At 57.7% G+C, this 15,701-nt stretch overlaps 2 protein-coding genes across 3 annotated transcripts; one reads left to right on the forward strand and one right to left on the reverse strand.

Annotated features, from left to right (window-relative positions):
* Positions 1-236: 236 nt before the first annotated feature.
* On the reverse strand, positions 237-9,147 carry FKBP10 (FKBP prolyl isomerase 10). 2 transcript variants are annotated; one of them, XM_077779329.1, is made up of 10 exons: positions 8,826-9,147; positions 5,230-5,375; positions 4,405-4,594; positions 4,143-4,288; positions 3,587-3,776; positions 3,283-3,428; positions 2,498-2,690; positions 1,958-2,100; positions 1,593-1,756; positions 237-1,278 (listed from the first exon to the last, which is right to left on the reverse strand). In XM_077779329.1, exons 1-10 carry the CDS (start codon positions 9,071-9,073, stop codon positions 1,093-1,095), a joined length of 1,752 nt encoding a protein of 583 aa, XP_077635455.1. In that variant the 5' UTR covers positions 9,074-9,147; the 3' UTR covers positions 237-1,092. The 2 variants fall into 2 exon arrangements, with proteins under 2 accessions (XP_077635455.1, XP_077635456.1); XM_077779330.1 differs by lacking the exons at positions 5,230-5,375; positions 8,826-9,147 and adding an exon at positions 5,005-5,044.
* A 524-nt stretch (positions 9,148-9,671) lies between these two features.
* P3H4 (prolyl 3-hydroxylase family member 4 (inactive)) lies at positions 9,672-15,701 on the forward strand. The gene is made up of 9 exons (XM_077779132.1): positions 9,672-9,681; positions 9,975-10,138; positions 10,370-10,522; positions 10,632-10,803; positions 11,410-11,538; positions 12,457-12,602; positions 13,248-13,331; positions 14,813-14,957; positions 15,256-15,701. The coding sequence occupies exons 1-9, from the start codon at positions 9,672-9,674 to the stop codon at positions 15,276-15,278; spliced, it is 1,026 nt and encodes a 341-aa protein (XP_077635258.1). The 3' UTR covers positions 15,279-15,701.

Genomic DNA, 15,701 nt, shown 5'->3' on the forward strand with positions numbered 1-15,701 from the left:
CCCGGCAGGCTGGTTTGTTTGTCTGCACCCTCCCTCCGGCAGGCTGGGGCTCCCTTTCCTTGTGCAGGGCCCTGGTTAGGCCTCAGGAGGCAGGGGGCTGAGACCTAGGCACACGGGGTCTTGAACTGATGAGGTGCAGAGAGACCACCTGCTTTGTTCCCCTTTCTTCCCCAGTCTTTGGGTCTAAGGGCCTCCCCGCCATATGCACAATGACAGCACAGCCTGAGGTGTTTGGTTTAGTCTTTTATTTGGCACAAAGGAGAGAAAGGGATCTGACACCAATTTAGCCCTGAGTGTGCCGAGCGCTGCCCACCCCACACGAGCCCCTCTTCCGAGTTTAACTCCGTCCTGAAACAAGGATTTCCCAGCCCTGAGACCCATCCCAGGATCCTTCGCATCCTTCCTGTTCTCTGCCCCTCAGAGAAGGCAGCCCTCTTCAGGGATGAAAGGCCATGCCAAGCCCAGACCTGACTGCGGCACCCCAGGGGCCTTCGGCCACTACTGGATGTAGCGAGGGGGGATGGGATAGGTGTGGGGGGACAGGTGACGGGGGATGGGGCAGGTCGGGGGGCTGCCCTCCCTGGAAGCCAGCCAGAGCTGAGAGGAAGGCTGAGGGCCTGGTGAGTCCTGGTTCATGCTCCTGGGAGCCGCTTCGACACAGGAATGGGGGCTGGAGGGGATGCCTGGGGATGGCAAAGAAAAGTACGGATAAAAGGGAAGATTGGGGAAATAAAGAAATGATGGGCTCGGCCGGCCATGTTCACCGTCTGGTGACGCGGAGGGGGTCATGGGCGAGGGGCCGGCAGTGGCCCCATCCCACCCCTAGACTCCACCAATCACCGACTGGCTTTGTGACTCCAAAAACGTGTAAGGGAGGGCTGTGGGCTGGGAAGGGAAAAACTGAATAGAGGTCTGTGCTGTGGATTGTACTCGGGCTGGTGGCAAGACCAGTCATCTCTGACCGCTTTTCAGATGCTCCTAGAGCACATGCCGGCACAGGGGAGGGTGAGTGGGAAGGTCAGCGCCACCGCCCACTGTCCCCCCACCCCCTCGAGAAGTGGGCCTTTGCATCTGGGCCCAGGCGCCTGCCCTTCAGAGCTCCTCATGGACGCGCTCCTGGTCTTCGTCCGACTTCAGTTTAAGCTCCTCGACGGTGATCTTGCCATCCTGGTTACGGTCCTGGTTCTGGAACATGTCTGCGATGGTTTTCTCCGGGTCCTGCCCAGGCATGAGGCGTCCTTTGCCCTCACTGACTTGGGCCTTGATGAAGGTGGAGAACTAGGAGCCAAGAGAGCAAGGGGAGAGGGGAGTGAGGGTCTCGCCTGAGTGGGTGGCCTCGGGAAGGGCCCTGGGGCACAGGGAGGCACAGAGAGAAGAGCCTCCTGAGTGGGTGTGGAGGTCAGCAGCATGGTGGGAGGGGCGAGGCGGGCAGGGTTGCACGAAGAAGGCACAGTGAGCGACCCAGCGCAGGGGCAGAAGCAGGCACAGGCAGGACAACAGATGTATACTGTTTGCTGGATGCCACCACGCAGAGTGGTGGCTTCTGCTGGGGTGACCGCATGGGAATGGTTATTGGGAGTGAGCTCACCCACCTCCTCCGGGGGCACCTCGCCATCCTTGTTGAGGTCCAGGCCTTCAAACAGGTTGGCGGGAGGGTCCTCGTGCCACACAAACAGGTACCCTGTGGGCAGCCCCTCCTCCCGAGATACCAGCTCCACCTCAAACAGCAGCACTGCGCTCCCAGGGACACCCCGGGCTGGAGGGACGGAGGACAGAAGGGAAGCGGCCCTGTCAGGCCAGGGTCTGAGCCCAGAGTGCCCCGCAGCCCACACGCCTCAGTCTCCCCTACTGGGCACATGGGGTGTTTCCAGAACCACTGGGAAGGCTTCCCTCACTCCTCCCACCGGCCGCGCAGGCCCGAGGCGGGCGGGGGGCAAAGGCCCAGTGTGCCCCTCACCTCCGCTCTCTCCGTGTGCCAGGTGCGGGGGCACCACGAGCTGCCGCCTCTCCCCCACACACATGCCCTGCAGGCCCGTGTCCAGGCCTTCGATCACCTTGTTGGCCCCCAGAGTGGCCTCCTGGGGGTCCCCGTAGTCGTGGCTGGGGGGAGAGCAGAGTCCCGGTTCAGCACCCATCCTCGTCCCCGGGCCAGTTCACACCCCAGCGTGGCCCAGCCCGCCCAGGTTCCCAGTCACTTCTGGTGCCCGCCCCATGCAGCAGAGCGCGGGACCCACGACGTCGTCCTCATCCTGAAGGGTGGCCTGGAGGGCTCCCCTCTCCCTGCTTTGGTGTCCCCTCCACAGACAGAGCCAGCAGCCCCCTCGACTGCCAGCTTTGCCCTCCCTGTCCCGCCGGTAAGGTGTCAGCTCCTCATGCCCTACCCCTTGCTCGCTGGACGGGAACTTAGGAAGGAAGCACATGTGGAGGTGCTCGCGGGAGGACTCCCCCGCGCCTGGGCCCACCCACCTGCCCAGCCCTGGCCCTGCCCCGGACCCACGAGGAGAAGAGCTTGGTGCCATCCAGCAGGGAGCAGTTGTAGTGGTAGCGAACGTAGTCCCCAGACTTGGCGGTCTCGTTGCAGGTCTCCGGGGGCGGGGACAGTATCTTGATTTCCACAGGATCCTCAGGGTTGTGGAAGTCAACGACGTGGACGTCAAAAATCAGCACCGCGGAGCCAGGGATCTTGTCTCCTGGGGCCAGAACGGGGAGTGGATCGGCTCAGAATCCAGGAGGGACTGCTCAGGCCTCCACGGAGGCCCCTAGACCTCCCCTGCCCTGTGTTTTCAAATGAGGCTGGGCTGTTTGTCCCCAGGGTCAATTCTTCTTCAGTACCTCTTGTTGGGGAGAGGGGCAGCGGAGGGGAGGGCCATGCCGGTTAGCAAGCCCTTCACACACACCATCTTGCAACCTCCCAGTAATGTACCCTGGCGGCCAATGTCATTAGTCCCATTTTACAGGCGAGGACGCTGAGGCTTCCAGCAAAGCTGGGTCTCAAGTCCAGGTTTCTTTGCTTCCTAAGGCTACGCTGTTTCTGTCCTTCCATAGCCACCTCCGCCTCCCCAACTCAGGAGTCGGTTGCCCTTCTCCAGTATGGAAGGGAGAAGTGGGGGCGGCCCCTGGAGAAAGTGATGGAGTCCGCGTGGCCGGAGGTGGGTGGGTGATGGGTTTCATGGTGAGAGGGGCAGAGCGGCGGCTGAATGGCCCTTGGTGGGGAGGTCGGGAGGGGGTCTGTGGGGCTGCTGAGGCGGTGACTGTGAGCACAGAGCACAGGGACATGCCTACCAGTCCCGTTCTCCCCATAGGCGAGGTGGGGGGGGATGGTGATCCTCCGGCGCTCCCCCATGCAGGCGCCCTGCAGCCCCTGGTCCATCCCGGGGATGATGTAACCCCGCCCCACGTAGGTGTTGTAGGTGTGGTTGCGGGAGTAGCTGTAAGACAAAGCAGGGAGGGCGGGCTGGGGGGGGTCAAAGGAGCCCCTGCCCTTCCAGCTGTCCCCCGGGGTGACCCCAGACCCTGCCTCAGCTTCTTGTGCCTTCCTCCCAGCCCCCAACTTCCTCCTCCAGACCCCCCCCCTCCAAACACACACCTGGAATCAAAGAGGGTGCCGTCCATCAGTGAGCCGTTGTAGTGGTAACGCATGAAGTCTCCAGCCACAGCTCTCCGAAGGCAGCCAGGGGGAAGCTCCAGCGTCTCCAGCTGGATGGTGTCCTTCGGATTGTGGACATCAACCAGTAGCACGTGGAAGACCAGGGAGGCCTGTGGGGGGATCACAGTCCCTGGGGAAGGGATAGACTTGAACCATACGAGTGGTACAACCAGGGCTCCTTCTTGACTCAGGAAGGCCCATGCGGGCACCCTGCAAAAAGGTGCCAGTTCTGCTCTCCAGAGACCCCTGCCTACCCTCAGCAGCCCTGTTTCTTGCTCCTCCTGTAAGGTGTGAGCTGGATTTTCCCCAGGGCCACCACCAGCCCGTCCTAAATGATTGTGTGAATCAGAATAAAGCACCCCTTCTTAGTGAGATCATCACCAAGAGCTAGATTTCATTGCCTCCTTGGCTGAGTGCCCTTGTGCAGCACACAACCTGAACAACTGTATGTGGCAGCCCTCCTCTGAGGAATCCCCAAGTCCCTGTCTGTCCTCACCGTAGCCTTTCTCGCCATAGGCCAGGAATGGAGGGATGATGATCTTCCTTCTCTCTCCAGGACACATGCCCAGCAGCCCCTGATCCATGCCCTTGATCAGCCAGCCGGAGCCAATGTAGGTGTCATAAGTGCCACCCCTACTGTAGCTGCGGAGAATGAGGTAGAAGTGATGCTGTGGGAGGTGGGAGAGGCCAGCGGGACTCGGACACACTCCACATCATGCCACAGTCCCCAGCCCCCCAGGACTCCCTCCAGCCCTCACCTGGTGTCAAAGGCGGTGCCATCCAGCAGCGTGCCGTTGTAGTGGTAGCGGACAAAGTCACTGTCCTGGACCGTGCGGGGACAGTGCGCTGGCTGCAGCAGGGTGCTCACCTGCACAGTGTCTGCCTTGTTCCACACATCCAGCAGGACCACATCGAAGTACAGGGTGGCATCCGGGGGAATGAGCCCCGCTGTGAGGGCCCAGCAGCCACAGTCATGTTCGGTGCAGCTCCCCCAGACCCCTCACCATGCCACAGTCCCTGGGGGCCCAGAACTCCCTCCAGCCCTCACGTGGTCTCAAAGGTGGTAGGTGGAATGGACACGTGAACGTCCTGCTTGGCCCCTCCTCCACCACTCCCACTGCCCCCTCTCCCTAGTCAAGCTTTGATTCCACCCAGGGCCCTGTCATTCCCTGTCCCCCAACTCCAGGGGCTGGAGACTGAAATCCCACTCCCAGACCTGCCACTATTCGCACTGCACATGCAGTGTGACCTTGGGCAAGGCACTCTCCCTCTCTGAGCTTCAGTCTTCTGGCCTTGGGGTCCTTGATTCTGATTCCTGGTCTCCTCGGTCCCCATGCCTGTGCCCCAACCCTTCTCACCCACGCCGATGCTGCCATAGCCCAGGTGGGGAGGCACAATGAGGCGNGCTCCGGGGCAGGAGACTGAAATCCCACTCCCAGACCTGCCACTATTCGCACTGCACATGCAGTGTGACCTTGGGCAAGTCACTCTCCCTCTCTGAGCTTCAGTCTTCTGGCCTTGGGGTCCTTGATTCTGATTCCTGGTCTCCTCGGTCCCCATGCCTGTGCCCCAACCCTTCTCACCCACGCCGATGCTGCCATAGCCCAGGTGGGGAGGCACAATGAGGCGTCGCCGCTCGTTGACACACATGCCCATGAGGCCTCGGTCCATGCCGGTGATGAGGCGCCCCACGCCCACCACGATGGCCACTAAGGTGCTTCGGTCATAGCTGGGGGAGAGCGGAAACAGATGGGAGACGGTGGCCTCTGGTCACGGTCGCATACATGCACAGGTGCACGTGTGCATGCATACACACACACACACACACCCACACACACACACACACTCAATCCCCCTCCCTATACACAGGTGCTCCTGTCTCCTCTTCAAGCCTCCCTCCTATGTCAGCCATGACTCCCACCTTAATAGGATGGGCTGTCACACAGGAGGGACCCCCCAGGAGGCCAGGAGCTTTTATTTGCGGGGGCCGGGGAGGTCCCTGCAGGCCTGGGACCTCCACTCTCTGCTGACAGCAAAGGGGTGCAAATGGGAAGCGGAACATTTATTGTGGATTTACGATGTGCCAGATAAACGCTCGCCTTTTACAATCACCTGCTTAATTCTTTCCCCTGGGAAATGGGCATTATTGTTTTCCTTTTTCTGAAAAAAAAAATGTTATGTTTATTTCTGAGACAGAGCATGTGTGGGGGAGGGCAGAGAGAGGGAGACAGGATCAGAAGTGGGCTCCCAGCTGACAGGCAAGTCTTGACCTGAGCTGAAGTCGGACGCTTAACCAACTGAGCCACCCAGACGCCCCTGGTTTCACTTTTCTTATGACAAAAATTGAGACAAGAAACTAAATGACTTGCCCAAGGTCACACAGCGAGTCTGTGGTCTGCTGAACTCCGTGTTCGTGTCACTGCACCATCCGTCTTTCCCGGGAAAAGAAAGGGAAGCAGAGCTGGCAGAGGGTAGGGGCTGGTTTCCAATTCTGAAAAGGCCTATTCTAAAATTGCCATGGCTTTTGTTTTTATTTTATTTTACTTTTAGTTATTATTTTTTGTTGCAGTATAATTGACATACAAGATTATTTTAGTTTCAGGTGTACAACATAGTGAGTTGACATTTACATACACCATCAGCATAATAAGTCTAATTAACATCTGTCACTGTACAAAGTTAATACAATACTGTTGTCTATACATTATATCCCTATGGCTTATTTATTTTATAATTGGAAGTGTGTATCTCTTGACTTTTATTGGCTTTTATTTGAGAGAGAGAGCTTCTCAAGCAGGCTCCATACTCAGTGCAGAACCTGATATGGGGTTTGATCCCACACTGGCATCATGACCTGAGCCCAAATCAAGAGTCAGATCCTCAACTAATTGAGCCACCCAGGCACCCTGGGCTTTTATTTGCTTTTAGTCACAGTTTTAAGTTTTCAGAAGTTAGGGAGGATGGGAGATTTTTATTTAAAAAATGTTTTTTACTCTTTATTTATTTTTGAGAGAGTGCGCACAAGTGGGGGTAGGGCAGAGAGAGAGGGGGAGACAAAGAATCCGAAGTAGGTTCCAGGCTCTGAGCTGTCAGCACAGAGCCCAATGCGGGGCTCGAACTCAAGAACCATGAGATCATGACCTGAGCCAATGTCGGATGCTCAACGAACTGATCCACCCAGGAGCCCCTAAAATTTTTTTTCAATTATTTTATTTTTTATATTTGTAATTGTTTATTTTTGAGAGAACATGCACATGTGAGGGAGGGGAGAAGAGGCAGAGAGGGAGACAGAGGATCCGAAGTGGGCTCTCCAAGAACTGAACCATGAGGGGCGCCTGGGTGGCTCAATTGGTTAAGCCTCTGACTTTGGCTCAGGTCATGATCTCATGGTTCGTTTGAGCCCAACGACAGGCTCTCAGCACAGAGCCTGCTTCAAATCCTGTCTCCTTCTCTCTCTGCGCCTCCCCCCCCCCCCCCCCCNCACGCGCTCTCTCTCTCTCTCAGAAATAAATAAATAAATAAATAAATAAGCATGAAAAAAAAGAACCGAACCGTGAGATTATGACCTGAGCCGAAGTGACGTTTAACCGACCCAGGCACCCCTAAATTATTTTTTTAGGTTTATTTCGTTTATATTTTAGTAATCTCTACCTCCAACATGGGGCTCGAACTCATGACTCCAAGATCAAGAGATGCGTGTTCTTTTGACTGAGCCAGCCAGGTGCCCTGAGAGATTTTTATTTTGATCAAAGGGGTTATGGGGTTAGAAAAGTTTTCCAAGCTCAGCACTGCATGAACAGGGGCCAGCCAGGGTTCTAGAATCCCACCAAGGAAGTCATCCTCTGCTTCCAACCCCTCCCTGACTTGGGCGGTGCTCCTGGCCACCGTGCATACCTGATTTTGCCCACTGAGCTGCTTCCTTCACAGTGCTCTTGTGAGGGCCCAAGCACTACACAAAGCTCCTACCAGTTAAACATGATAAGGGCACCCAGTCCTCCCCAGAGCCAAGGCTAATGTTCCCTGAACTTGCTTTGGTATTTTCAAGCACTATGCGAAGTTCTTTCATTCATCATCTTGCCTGAGCCTTAGGAAGGGAGGACTTAATTTTTCAGATTGTTTTTAATCTCCATTTTTTCAGATAAGGAACATGACGCTTAAAGACACATAATCCCTTCTCCATGGTCTTTGGCTGGATTTGAACCCAGGGTCTTGGACTCTGGAGTTCATGTTCTTAATACACTGCCTGCCTTCCAAAGCCATGGCCACTAATTTCCCTGTGGGCTGAGTTGTGTGCTTTGGGAAAGGGTCTAAGGGGGACTGACTTCTTAGGATGTGGTGTGTGACTGGGACCTGAGGTTTAACTGAGGCTGACGTGTAGCCCTGCCCAGACTAAAAGGCCCGATCAGATCAGAAGCCCATCCCTCAAACCCCAAGCCTGGCAAGATGGGCGGCTGCCCTGGTCTGATAGAGCAAAGATGGAGGGAGGTGGGGGGTGCAGGGAGACCCAGAGAGGGAGGTATGAGAACCCTCAGTGGAGCCCAGGGGGTCAATGCCCAACCATGTGACACGTAGACAGATAGGGTCCCCATCTGTCCTACACGGAGCTATGCCCTACACTCCTAGATCCATCCTGCTGTCTATAATGATCACCCTTCTTTAACATGCTAGTTGCTCATAACCCCCACCGCCTCTAAAAAAGTTCTATTGACTCTTCTCTGGTTACAAAGGCACTGAAACCTGGGGCTGGAACCAGAAGGGATTCAGCCTGGGTGGAAAGGGAGGGGGTCCCAGGCTGAGACCACTGGAGGATTCACAGGGAGCAGGGGCCATGCCCTTCCCCCCCAACCCTGGAGACCAGAACCTCCTCCCTGCCATGTCTTTAAATAAAACACTGGTAAGTAAAGAGAGCATTTCACCGTGATCATCAGACACTTTGGGGAATGTGGGGAGTTTGTTGTAAAAGAAACTGGGGTTAAGAGGTGAGGGTTTGAAATTGAAGGCAGAGCTGTCTTTGGGAAGGTCTGGGAGCCGCCATCCTCGGGGTGTTGTGTTAGGGTTTAGAAGATCATGGAGTAAGTAGGAGATGCAGACACAGCCTAAAGGGCAATTAAGGATCCCCAGGATGAAGAGAGCCTGGCCCCGAGGGGAGTGGCGAGTCTGGGGGCACCCAACCCATTACCTCGAGTCAAACTTCTTGCCATCCTCGAAAGTGCCGTTGTAGTGGTAGCGAACAAAATCCCCCATCTGCACTTCCCGGGGACAGGTCCTGGGGATGTGGTACCTTTCGATGACTACATCTTCCAGGGGGCCCCCGGCCGGGCTAGCACGGCCCAGCCCCCTCCCCACTGCCTGCACCAGCAGCAGCAGCAGCAACTGCAGCAGGGGGAGCCGGAGGAAGGAGCGGCTGCGGGGCACCGCGGGGAACATCGTGCCTGGAGCTGGGACCGCCGACAGTGAGGGCGAGAGAGGGAGTAGCCGCCGACAACCTCCTTTCCCCCTCCTCCCGGAGCTAGCTCCCCCCCTTCCTGTCCTCGGTCCCCACCCCCGCCCTGGCTGGTCCACGTGGAATGGGGGCAGGGGAGACCGAGCTGGCGGGGCGGGGGACGGAGGGTGGAATAGGAGGAGGGGGTGAGGCTGAGTGTTGGAGTCCAGGAATGCACCACAAAGGACTCCAGATCCCCCCCTCCCTGTCTCCCGGGACTCAGCGTCCTGGGGCCCTGGCCCGGGAGGGAGGTTCGGGAAAGCAGAGAAGTCGGAGCTGACTCCCATTAAAAGCGAAAAAAGAAAAGTTCAGTGTCTTTTTTTTCCGGAGCTCCCGGGTCCTAAAGCCGGGCTGAGGCATCCCTGTTTCTTTCGCTGGCACCCCCAAATCTAGGCCTCTCAGGTGGCTGGTGAGGCCCCAGAATCTGAGGGGGTGTTGGGTACTCTCCCCGCCCTGCATCCCCACTGTCTCAAGGATGGCCTCTCCAGGATCGAGCTGCGTGGTCCCGCAAAAGCTAGACAGTCACGACGATCCCGCGCGGGGATGGACATGGGTGGGCGGCAGCGAGAGTGATGTGTGCAGGGTGAAGCCAGGAGTGCGCCTTCGCGCCACGGACAGGGGCGGGGGGGGGAGGGGACACTAGGAGCGACTTCTTCAGGGCTAGGGGCGGAGAAGGAGCAGAAGGGACTCTGTAATGGAAAGAAAACTAGATGCCAAGGTTTGGACAGATTGGTGGAGGCGGCGTTCCCTCAATGTCTTGATCTTAAAGTGGGGGGCTGTCTTTGTGTGGGGAGGAGCTTTGCGGGCCCCCATCTCTGCGGGAAGCGTTCCTCCACCCACTTACAGTCTGTCAAGGGGAAGAGGTCTGGCAGGAGGTCGCCAACGTAGGGGACTCGGTACTAGGGGGCCCTCTGCCCCTCGGGGGAGCAGACCCAGACCTCGACTCCGCCCTCCTGACGCCGCTGCCCGGCGCTAAGACCCAGCGGGCGCCCCCTCCCGGCCNGCCCCCAGTCCTGGAGCCCCCCACCCACCTCGCTTCCTAGGCCCGGTGCCCCTTGCCCCTGGCGCCCCCGCCCCGTCTCGTCCCCTGGGCGCGCCCGGCGCGCGTGGTTCGGAGCCGGCGTCGGGTTCCGTCCGGTCGCGGAGCAGCATGATCGCACAACCAAGGACAGCCAAGCCCTCCTGTGCACGCAGGGCTGCGGTCCCTGGCCCGTCCGACTCTCTCTGTCCCTGTCCCACAGGCTAACCGGCTGGAGAAGGCGGCGGCCGCGGCCTACACTTTCCTCCAAAGGAACCCGAAACACGAGCTAACCGCCAAGTATCTGAGCTACTACCGGGGGATGCTAGATGCCGGCGAGGAGCCCCTCACCGACTTGGAGGCGCAGCCCTACGAGGTGGGGTGGAGGGCTAGGGCTGGCCCTGACGCTGACCACCCCACCGCAGGGTTGGTACTGGAGGGGAGGTGTTGGGAGTTTCCCTGACCCCTACGACGCGCCCCTGCAGGCCGTGTTCCTCAGGGCTGTGAAGCTCTACAACAGCGGGGATTTCCGCGGCAGCACGGAGGACATGGAGCGGGCCCTGGCCGAGTACCTGGCCGTCTTTGCCCGGTGTCTGGCTGGCTGCGAGGGGGCCCATGAGCAAGTGGACTTCAAGGACTTCTACCCAGCCATAGCAGGTATTCCCCTCTCCCTACAGGCCCCTGTGGGCAGCCCTCTCACCCACAGAGCCCTGCTTCCCATAACTCCTAATTCCTCTTAACTCATAAGTGTTCATCCCATACACGCGTATAGAGCACCCAGGAAGTTCTCGGGAGGTGGACAGAAGTAAGCTGTTATCCCTGCCCTGGGAGCCTTCAGTCAGTGAAAAAGACAGGCTACAGTCCTGAGTGTCCAAGGTGCTGGGCATTGGTGCAGGGAGGTGGTGACATCCCTAAAGGGGCTGGGGGACGTTGGTTTCACAGACCTCAGGCAGAGGGCAGTGCAAGTGCAGAGGTGCCAAGGTGGTGTGTGGATCCCTAACCACCGGGCACCTCAGCGGGGCCAGAAAGAACTATCCTGAGCTTTTCTATCTGGGCTTCAATCCCACCTCCAAACCTCATCTGCCTCAGGATGCCCCACCTCCCTCTGCTTTGGGGGTGGGGGTTGAGCTGTGGGGGTGACAAGACAGCCCAGGCCACAGTAGTCGCCCTTAGTATCCTGGGCAGAGTCTTTACCAGTATTACCTCCTGTGATGGCATTGCTGGCCAGGCACCAGCTCCTCACCGCTGCCTCCCACCCCCTAGATCTCTTTGCAGAGTCCCTGCAGTGCAAGGTGGACTGTGAGGCCAACTTGACCCCCAACGTGGGCGGCTATTTCGTGGAGAAGTTTGTGGCCACCATGTATCATTACCTGCAGTTTGCCTACTACAAGTGTGAGCGTCCTGGTGGGCTTGGGAGGGGGGGCAGGGAGAAAGCGCCACCACGGGAGTGGTATGGGGACGGGAGTGTTATGGGGACGTGGGGAGCTGTCCCTCGTATGTAACAGGAGGGAAGGCGGGGGGGTGGCAGACAGGTGAGAGGGTGGGAAGGAGCAAGGAGCAACCTTAGGAGAATTCAGGGACCTCTTGGGTAAATGGGGAGCCAACAACAGCACTGCACTTGACAGTTTACAAAGCCCTCCCACATCTGTTTATCTCACTTGATGCTTTCACTGATTCCCTGTGGCTGACATTACTGGACCCATTTTTCAGACGAGGAAACTGAGGCTCAGAGAGCTCAAGGGGCCATTGGTCACATGGCCAGTGACAAGCAGCACCAGGATTTATGACTTTCCTCATCTGGGGGAGAGTCTGGCATCAACTGGGGCTGGGATGGTCCATCTCCAGAGTTCCTACAATGCAAAGATGCCAAGATTCAGATGGAGGCTGGAGTTGGAGTGGAGGCGCTAAGGACCAAGGGCCCAGGAGACCCTTCATGGGTCCAGTTGGTGAAGAGATTGAAGGGCAAGGCTGCTTGGCTCTCATTCCCAAGTGCCATTATCCTCCGGCTGGGTGGGCTTGAGCAGTTTACCTAACGTCTCTGTGCCTCAGGTTTCTTGTCTATATAATGGGAATGATAATAATGGTGAGGCTGAAATCAGTTACACGGGCCTGGCACATCGTAAGTGCCCAGTACATTCTAGCTTGCGTTATTATTTGGGTGGGGCGATATGGCCAAAAGATATTTGGGGGGGTGCAGCTGGGGAGCCAGGAGCACTGGACTGAATTGGGAGAGGGGAAAGGTCTGGGATGGGCTTGTTCCTGAAGGCGGGGAAGTGCCAGGGCTACCCCTCACTCCTGTCCTGCCCGCAGTGAATGATGTGCGCCAGGCTGCCCGCAGCGCCGCCAGCTACATGCTCTTCGACCCTGACGACAGTGTCATGCAGCAGAACCTGGTGTATTACCGCTTCCACCGGGCTCGCTGGGGCCTGGAAGAGGAGGACTTCCAGCCCCGCGAGGTGGGCACTGCCTTCAGAGGCACTCTCGGGACACATGGTTAAAAAAAAAAAAAAAATGCTGGCTTCTTTGGAAGGCAGGGTGGGAAGTGAAAAGAAAGACTATGGGGCTGTGGTTGGAGTCCTGGGTTCAGAGCCAGCCCCACCAGCCGAACGGGCCTGGAACATTACTGATGGCTTGTGAATTCGTTGCCTCACCTACAGAAAGGGAGTGGTACTGCCTACCGTGACGGCACAACGCCCAGGCTGTGGGAGGTGCAGGAACACCCATCCGTTCCCACCTGCTCCCCTCCCACCCTCCCCACTCTCAGTGCTGGCCTTTGCCCTCCTTCCCAGGGACCCCCTACCTTGGACCAGCTAAGGAAACCCCCAGGAATCTAGGGCAGGACTGGCAGTCACGGGGCACCCTCGATTTCCTTACTGGTGGCAGGCATTGCTCATCGATTAAGGAACTCTTTCTATCAGAGCCTTCAGAATCCTCCTTAACCACTCCAAGCAGCTGTGACTTTTCAGTCAGCATGTGAGCTGATACCTGTTCCCTGCTCCTTGATCTGAAGAAGGGTGGGAGGACCCAGATCTTAGCGACTCGGCTTCTCCACCATCTGGCAGCAGGCTCTGGCTTACCTCACTCTCCCCCCTTCCTCTCAGGAGGCCATGCTCTACCACAATCAGACGGCGGAGCTCCGGGAGCTGCTGGAGTTCGCACATATGTACCTGCAGTCAGATGACGAGGTAAGTGGCCACCTGCTCTCAAGGCTGGGCCATGGGAGGGAGGGGACCCTTGATCTTTTCCTAGCGGACCTATGTGCCAAAGCTCAACCCTACCTCCTGGCAGTCAGCTGTCCCTTACCTATACCTGCGCTTCGCTCCCCACTCCATGTTCTCATGTTCTCCTTCTCACGTGTCTCAATATTACCAAATAGCTCCCCAGCCCAGCTCAAATGGGAGTTCCTCCAGGAAGTCCTCCCTGCATGCCCTGGCTCTGCTTTCTGGGCTTGCAATACCGACTCTGACCCTCTGTGCCTCCCTGCACCTGGAGTTATTTGCAGCCCTGATCCGTTTCCCTTCCTCCGGCCCCCTTCTCCAGCCAGTCTCTCAGAGGCTCGTGCTCTGGGATGGGGACCAGGTTATTCCCAGCTTTTCCACAGTGCCTGCCACAGAGCTGGCATTGGGAAACTGAGTTTGAATGACCCAGTGAATGAATGAATGCAGGTGCCAGGAAGGAAGGACTGAAGTGTGATACCCTGATCCTGAATGAGGGTTCGGGAGTCTGAATTTCTGTGAGGTGTTGCTGCTCAGGACTTATTTATTTATTCATCCCCCGCCTTTGTTCACTCACCCATGTCCCTGCTCGTGATGCATGGGGGGAGGGGCTACACTGTTTGCACCCAGGCTTTAGTGATCTCTGGACTTGGCCCCTCCACTTGCCAGCTGGGCAGCCTCCAGGCAGGTCTTAGGTAGCTCTTGAACTTCAGTGCCTGCATCTCTAACGGGGAGGGTGATGCCCGTGTCATAGCATTGCGGTGACCATGAAATGAGATCAAGTATGGAAAGCATTTTCTACAGAGCTGGCCCAGAGCGGGTGCTTAGTGAATGGTAGCCATTTTGATTACTGTTATCTGTGGCCTGCTGTTTGCCTGACAGTATGTGGAGCTTGGGTAAGTTGATGAAAGGCATGGTCCCCTTCTCAAGCAGCTCACAGTCTAGTCGGGGAGGCACAAACAGTGCTCGGGAGAGGTCAGCACTGGGCACCAGAGGAGGGCTCCAGATCCAGCCAGGGCCAGGGCCAGGGCCAAATCCTGGAGCTGATGCCTGGCGTTGGCGAGTCAGTGAGAGCGATCCAGGCACAGCGTGGGGGGTGGGGGTAACTGTGTTTCTGGCCAAGAAATTGCATGAGCTGACAGCATGCATGGACTAGCAGCATCCACTGTGGAATTTATTCTTAAAAGGATGGCGTTGGAGAGAGCAGTGCTTATGCTGACATTGAATCTCTGCTGGGGAAGCCCCGTGCATTGGCGCAGGGAGTGGCAGTTTGGGAACGGGACCTTGTGGGAGAAACCCTCAGATGAGGCCTGTGTGGGATCTCGAGACTGGGGAAGGAGGAGCTTTGGGGACTGGGATGGGATGGGGGAGCCCCTCGGCCAGGAAAGAAGCAGGTCTGGGTTTTTGCCTGCTGTGACCTTGTGTCTTTCCCTCCCCTGGGGCTGCTGTAGATGGAGCTGGAAGAGACAGTGCTGCCTGTGGAGCCCAAGGACCCCCCATCCGATGCCGAGTTCGAGGGAGAGGGGGACTACGAGGAGGGGATCTATGCTGACTGGTGGCAGGAGCCGGACGCCAAGGGTGATGAGGCAGAAGCTGGTCAGTGACTCGAGCCCGGGTGGAGGGCGGGGGTGGGAGCTGGGATGGAGGTTGGCCACAGAAGGATCCACGTACTGGGCTGCAGAGGCAGTTGGAGTGCCAGGACCCCTCCTCTGGGGTCTTCTAGCTTGTTAACCCACCCTGTCCCACCTTGTGTGTGAGGGGATGGCATCCTTCTCAGAGCCAGGACCAGCCGAGACCTGTCCTACGGAGCCTTCCTCCTGCCTGCCCCCCTGCCCCCAGATGCTCTTTGGGAGTGGGCGGGGGACTCACCGATGCTCCCTCCTTCCCTTTTCAGAGCTGGAGCCTGAACTGGCATGAGAAGAGAGCCACCCTTGTGCCACGCAGCACTGGGGACACCTAGGCGCAGTGGTACCGCCCTCACCGGCCTGCGCAGCAGCAAGAACTATTTATTAAAAATGCAAAATGGACATAGCTGACCAGGCCCCATCCGATCCCACCTGTGAGCACTGTGCCCCGGGTTCCTCCTGTCTCCTCTCTGGGTCTCTGGACCCCAAGTTGGTGGTGCTACAGCTGCTGATGGCCCAACCTCCTCCCCCGTGCTCTCCTCACCCAGACAGTCTCCTGAAGGAGAAGGTTCCTGCTCCTCCAAGCTGGGGTCTCAGCCTGAATTTCAGAGACAGCAGAGGGGCAGCCAGTGTTGTGAAGAGCACTGGACCAGGAGTCCAGCGGTTCCTGGCACACTGGCAGTGGGTGCTCAATAAATGTTTCTTGTTGAATGAA

This window comes from Crocuta crocuta, unplaced genomic scaffold (assembly GCF_008692635.1).
Source record: "Crocuta crocuta isolate KB4526 unplaced genomic scaffold, BGI_CrCroc_1.0 scaffold68, whole genome shotgun sequence".
Lineage (NCBI taxonomy): Eukaryota > Metazoa > Chordata > Mammalia > Carnivora > Hyaenidae > Crocuta > Crocuta crocuta.

Excerpts from the sequence above, each read along its gene's own strand:
- FKBP10 (XM_077779329.1), bottom strand. The coding sequence starts at position 9,073 with ATGTTCCCCGCGGTGCCCCGCAGCCGCTCCTTCCTCCGGCTCCCCCTG. Across the intron at positions 5,376-8,825 it reads GGCAAGAAGTTTGACTCGAG|CTATGACCGAAGCACCTTAG; the intron begins GTAATGGGTTGG and ends GCTCTCCCCCAG. Across the intron at positions 1,757-1,957 it reads GGCACACGGAGAGAGCGGAG|CCCGGGGTGTCCCTGGGAGC; the intron begins GTGAGGGGCACA and ends CCGTCCCTCCAG.